Source organism: Atta cephalotes, assembly GCF_000143395.1.
Source record: "Atta cephalotes unplaced genomic scaffold scaffold00003, whole genome shotgun sequence".
Classification (NCBI taxonomy): Eukaryota; Metazoa; Arthropoda; class Insecta; order Hymenoptera; family Formicidae; genus Atta; species Atta cephalotes.
The window spans coordinates 129,344-136,558 of NW_012130067.1; the positions used below are offsets into that span (position 1 = coordinate 129,344).

General features: G+C 26.0%; 1 protein-coding gene across 1 annotated transcript in view; it reads right to left on the reverse strand.

Moving 5' to 3' along the window:
- Nucleotides 1-7,215, reverse strand: part of LOC105624168 (coiled-coil and C2 domain-containing protein 1-like) — a 16,608-nt gene that overhangs the window by 1,110 nt on the left and 8,283 nt on the right. Inside the window, exon 10 of the mRNA XM_012205531.1 lies at nucleotides 1,591-1,629. Within this exon, the coding sequence (XP_012060921.1) occupies nucleotides 1,591-1,629 (39 nt within the window). The remainder of the gene's footprint in view (nucleotides 1-1,590; nucleotides 1,630-7,215) is intronic.

Consider the following 7,215-nt stretch of genomic DNA (forward strand, 5'->3'; position numbering starts at 1 on the left):
GTGTGTGTGTGTGTGTATTATAATTGTACAATGTTACATAATGTTTAGTACATTGTTACAAATTGCTCGTATAATATCATAAAATTCACAATACCGTCTGCTGTATGACAAATAATTTTATATACAGAATGTTCCATTTTAAGTGCCGAATATCTCAAAAAATATAAAAGATGCGGAGCAATATTTCAAACGAAAGGATATCAAAGGGGACAAATGATGCTGACATTTGTTTGGCCCTGCAGTTATCTTGAAAATTCTTGTCAAGATTAAATTTAAATTTTTAAATGAAACATTCTATTTTTTATTCCTATTAAAATCTAATAGCTAATGTTAAGAGTTTTCAAAACATTATAATAAAATATTTTTTCATTAAATACTTTTCGAGTTATAAAGCTTGAAAGTGTTCCGCCAGCATTAGCATTACCCAAGATATTCGACCAACGGCTAAACCTCTTAAATATTGTTCAAGATCATGACTTAGATAACATTTGTCAACATCATGATCATTGGAAGTTGTACCTCTCATTTTCATTTTTACGTAAAAATGAATTTTTAACGCAAAAATAAAGGAAAATAATTGGAATCTTCAATAGCCTTGATCTTTACATATGTTATTAAATCATGAACAATATTCTGAACAATATTCAACAGATTTTAGTTGTCGGACACTTTGGATAATGCTAATACCGACGGTATTATAACTTCCAAGTCTTATAACTCGAAAAGTACTTAATGAAAACATATTTTATTAAAATATGAAAAGCTCTCGAGGTAAGCTATGAATAAAATGTAATAAAAAATAGGGGTTTCATTTAAAAAATTTGAAGTATGAATTTCAAACTTGACTTAATCTTGACGACAAAGCCAAACTTAATGTATCTCTTATTCCCCTCTCCTTCCTTTTGTCTGAAACGTTGTTCCGCATCTTGCATATTTTTTGAGATATGAGACAATTAAAATAAGACACCCTGTATACTTAGGTATACATTATACATACACACAAAAGCTCTACAAACACCAACAATCTTCGCATAGAAATTTATTTGAAAATACTATTATATCTGTTTTTTTTTTAATAAAAAGACGACCAATAAACAGTGTCTCGACATTCGAGAATAATATTATTTCAGCGTGAAACTTCGCAAAAAAATTAAGTAATAAAAGTGCAAGCCATTTTTTCCCGTAAAGTAGTTTTTTAAGTATAAACTTTGAGTAATCATAAGCGTTGGTTATAAAATCATTTGTTCGTGTGACATAACAATGATATTAAACAAATCATTTGTTCGTGTGACGTAACAATGGTATTAAACAAATCATTGCCATTGCTATCACAAGGACAAATAACTTTTTAATCAATGCTTATGATTAATCAAACTATCAACGTTTATACTTAAGAAACTACTTTACGAAAAAAATAGTTTACACTTTAATATTTTATTTTTTAATATTTAATCTTTTACAAAGTTTCACGCTAAAATAATATTATCTTCGACTTTCAGGACATCCTGTATATATACATTGTACTTAAAAGCATCAAAACTTTTCTGTGCATATATCTGCATATTCTACAAAAATATAGGGATGTCATACCTGGGATGAGTGCAACACAGGATGGGATTCAGCGAGCATCTGCAAACAACGTTCTATTTTTTGGGTATAACACTTTCATTGAACAATTTTAATATTTTATCGAGTAATAAATGTATATATGAGACATCTTCAACCAAAGAGAAAAAGCGAGAGATAATACAAGCCTATTTTTACAATCGAATATTAACTTTTTTATTGTCATCGAAACATTCATTATCATTTATTGTAAAGATAACACTTTATAGCATTAGTATAACTAATTTATAGCAAAAAATTATTTTGTATCAGACTAGGTATTTCTTACAAGATTTTTGTATGCTGAAAATGATGCCGCAAGCCAAAAAATTCCGGCACAAAATTTCAGGTTTCCAAGATAATTAAAGTTTAATATTCAAAAATTAGCTTTCTTGTAATATTTGATATTTTGCAAACAAAGCTAATGTCTTGAAATTTTAATTAAAAGTCATTCTTTATAACATTTTCTTTTATATTAATGTATTTTCATTTCTAGACATGTTATGAAAGATAACATTTAAAATGTAGGATTTATCTAAGACAGCAAATTTTTTCCGCCTAGAATGATAAAGTTATACAATTTTTAATTTGTAACTATCGATATATATATATACAGACTATATAACTATTATTTAAAACATTTTTAAATGTGAATTTGAGATAGTTGAGGTAAATAATTAAAATGAGACATCCCATGTGTGTATGTGTATACATGTACATATACACTTAGCGGAATTTATAACGGTAAATTATACTGTGTATCGATAGTATCGACAAATTAGAAATTATAAGTACTTATATATAACGAAAATTTTGCTATGTTAGAAAAATTTAAAATCTCTTTAAAACATAGGTAATTAGTAAAATAAAAAAAATGCATTTTATAAGGTATAAACAATACATTTACAACTTCTGATCAGAATTTTAGATAATGTTATCCTTTTTTATCAAAAAATAGCAAATATCACAAAAATATAATTTTTGCACATTAAACTTTAATATGCATGGAATTTTTTTAAGGAGTTATAAAATAAAACAAAAATTCTCGTGAATTTTTTTGAAAAAATTTATGTAGTTTTGTATAAAAATTTTTATATTTAAAAGAGTTTTTCTTAACGAAGTCTTTATGTATTTTTAATGCAAAAAAGTTATATAATTTATAATAAAGTTATAAATTACAAATAATATGTTTGAGAAGCTATTTTTCAAAAAAAGCGTTTTGTAGTAAGCAGTGCTGCTCGGAACCAGGTCATTAGAAATCAAAAATTCAAAAAGATTACTTAATGTTATGAGTTTATCTAGTCTTTAATCGATCAATATTTCGATTAATTCAATTCCGACAAAATAGAAGCTGTTCATGATAAGTAAAGGTACCAATTTTCATTTAAAAAAATAGAAATTTTGTAGTCTATAAAATAAAAAATACACATTGAAAAATCCTTCGATAAGATAGGTATTCAAAAAGTTTGTTTTTATGTTAATATAGGTATGTGATTGGTTTATGATATTCTTAAGACATAAAGCAATCACAGAGTATAAGCAATCGTATTAGTATCTTAAAATATAATAGTCTTGAAATAAGAATTATGAATATAGGCAAAAGATATAAAAATTTATATCATAAATATAAAAAGTAACAATAAAAGCAACTATAAAATTTGTTATCGTTGCCAAAAAAATATATTACGTAACCGTTATAGTTATCAAAAAAAGATAATCAATCTGTTATCAAAAAAAATAATTTGTAAAGGCGTTTCCATTTTTTGTTTATAGGTTAATAATTAATAAAATAATTTACTTTTTCGCGTTTTATACGTTATTATAAATAAATTAGAATGTGTTGGATAAGCAGACGATAAGTGTTGTAAGTTATGTAAGCCAGATGTATTGCAGTCTTTTATTTTAAGGTTCCTGTTAACTTATCTCAGCCATATTGATAGCTGAGGTGAATACTCAGGAGCTTTAAGATCACGATTCAATAATCGTGACATCATAAGCGATATTACGATTTAATAATCATGACGATTCAATACTGTGGTGACTACTCAGAAGTGGGAATGCTGGAATTATCTTGTTTTACTGATAAAATGTGATTAATTTCAGATTCTTCAATCTTTTAATTGCATGTACACGCATATTTACAATTTTTTTCTCCACACAATTAAAGTAATGTTATTAATTATTATGAGTTTGCCTAGACAACATGTATGTCCAAAAAGAGAACATAAGATGTCTTACAGACATCTTTATGACATGAAATCTGGAAGATATCTCGATAACATCTTCATGATGTTTTATTTTCGCATTAGACATATGGAAGTAGAGTTAAAAAAAATCTGTCGACATCAATCAAGTTCAGCCATTGCTTCAGCATCCCTTTAAAGGATTAAAGTGGCAGAATTATCGACATTACAAATTAAAACTCAGAAAACGATATGTTCAAAATGCGAACATAAGACGTCGTAAAAATATCATTAAAATATTTTTCAGACATCGTGTCATAAAGATTTTCCCAAAACAAAGGGATATATCCCTTTTATATCCCCTTTATATATATTATTTAGGAAAGTATTCTGAAATTGTATACATTATAAAATCCTTTTACGTAATTAAATTATATGAAAAAAGATAAGAGATGATCGATGATCGAGATGAAAGACATCCAAAAACATCTTGAAATAGACGTCTTTAAGATTTTTCCGAGAAACATCTTTTAAATTTTTGAAAAAGATGTTTGAAAATTATTAAGTTTTAGAGCGTATATAATTATGTATTTATATTATCGATTGTAAATTTTATTTATATAATGTTGAATGAAATTCATGACATCAATCTGCAGATATAATAAGTAACTTATAAAAATATTGAATTTCAATTAATCTGACACTCCATCTTTATTATAGTATCGTGCAACTATACATTTATGCGAAGTTGTCCGCGTTAAGACAAGAGGAAGAATATGAGATAGAAGTTGAAGTTCTGATTATCTGATAAATTGGTATAATATATCAATGATTTAATAGTATCTCTTAAGGCCGTAATATGACTACACAATAAATTGGAAATAAAGACTTTAAACGATCAAGTTAGATCTGTGATGCTGAAATAATTCTATGTGAATTTATACTACATATTCAATCCCTCAACTGCCCTTAACTGCGCGCCAAATTTATTGTCAGCCTTGAAAAGCATTTCTATCGGATCTATAATGAGTCGATACCGACTATAATCTGTAGACTATAATGTGTAGGAAACGAGTTCGAAGGATAATCGATGAATTGGAATTGGAATCGAAATCAGTAAATCGATACAGTTAACCAGCAATCACTTCTAAGTTTAAGACCGTTACCAGACAATTAAAAAAAAAGAAACAAAACTAAAGTAATATCAAAAATCGATCGCACGAAGTGCGCATTCGTTGTCTTTTCTCCTCTTTTCTATTAGTCTGTTTTCTGTTCCTCTACACTAGAATCTTCTTTCTCGCTTTCGACAAAAATCAAACATATACCTACTTCATTTTAAGTTCTAAAAGTACACACTAATTCAACCATAAAAAAAAATCCTTTATAACTCTCTTAATGTGCCTCTACATATCTAATTTGTAAATCGTAAAAAGTAATTTGTAGTTCATAAATGCTGATGCAGAATGACTATCATCGCATGCAAGATACATGCACAGATGAAAACCAACCATATGTAATGAAAAAAAACAAACGCAAATCTTCATTCTGCGTCTGCATTTGCGATCTACGTTTAGTGATTTGCAATTATGTAGAAGCATCTTCAATGACAGTAACGATATCGTTACATTATCGTTACACATTTTGTATACGGTATTCATAAACGGTAAAAAAAACTGCACAATGAATATAACGATATCATTGCTGACACAAATTCTAAGTGTTATAGAATAGAGGCCTAAATGTATTTTTATTTTTAACTTTCTTAAATTTCTCGTTAAATCGACTCGCATCTTTTTTTGTATGTATTTTAATTGTATAAAAGAATTTTATAACCTGTACAATTAATTTCGGAGTACTCTTTAACTCGTAATATTGATAATTCTATCCCTTTAAAATCCTCTTGACAACATAAAAAAAATGAGATAAAATAATCTAATAAGATTGAGATATGAAAATAATGAATTATAAAATTAATCATGCATTATAAGTCTTCATATTATTTTTATTAAAGGAATCCTAAAGTCATTTTATCAATTATTTTTCAATATATAAATATTTTTCCACCGCTGCCTTTATATATAAATTTAAAAATCTTTTTCCACAATTAATTATATAAATTTAAAAATCCTTTTCCACAATTAAGGCATAAACTATATATAGTCCAAACCCTGGTTAATTTTATATAAAAACAAAAAAAGAGTTGAAAAATTAAAAAATTTTGCTATCGGTTTCTGACATCGATTCGTAATAATATATTTAGTTTATATAAAAGTTTTGTACTTTGTACAATCTTGATTTGGGCTAGGAATTATATGAACAAACAATGTTGAGCTCTTAGACTTAAATACCTAATATAAAAGATTATAGTTAATTAGAAAATTTATATGTATGTGTGCATATTGATGAAATAGTGTGTAGTCACATGACATATAAATCGTATGTGTGTGTAAGTTCTGCTGAATCCGTAAAATAAACGACTTTAGGATGCCTTTAATGCTTAAAAATTAAAATAATTTACTGTGTCCACTTGATGATAATCACGAATTTATACAGGTGATCATTTTAATTTTTATATCAAAATATTTCGAAAAGTATAAAAAATATAGAAAAATGTTCGAATGAAAGTGGAACGGTTTCGAAAGGGACATATTTTTTTTCACATTATTTTTTTTTCTATGAAGGCACTAGAAAGATACTTCAAAAAATTCACTTTTTAAAATGAAATTATATGATTTTCTTTACATGATATGATTCCGTTTGTTATTTTGCATATAAAAGTATTAAATAGAGATATCAAAAAACCAATAAGAATTTTATTGGACCGTACATGTGAAAACACAACAAATAGGAAATAGAAAATAAAGATCCATAACGGTCGAAGCTTTAATGCTTGAACAATTCTGTGAATTTGTATATAGTATATATGTAGTCTCATATGAACTGTGCACTGAATTATTTTTTTCGGACTAGAAACGCAGCTAAACTATTGTAATATCACAGTTAAATTTTTATGCAACATTTTTCCATATTTTTTACTTTTCGAGATATTTCAATGCAGAAATTAAAACAAGCATCTTGTATAGATATCATATAATTGTAGATTCTAATATTTTGTGATATGGATTAAAGCTCTCTCTTAAAATTTTAAATTTAAATTAACCCCTTGAGCGACAAGATGTTCAAATAAAATGTATTCTCTTTCAAAAATGCATAAAAATGTCACAATTTTTTTTGAACTCTTCATTTAATAATATTCTATAATAATAAAGAATAATAATAGAATATATATAAATATATATAAAAATATATATATAAAAATAATAATAGAATATATATATATATATATATACATATATATATATATATATATATGTATATATATATATATATATATATATATATTTATTTTTTTTATGAAACTTAAAAA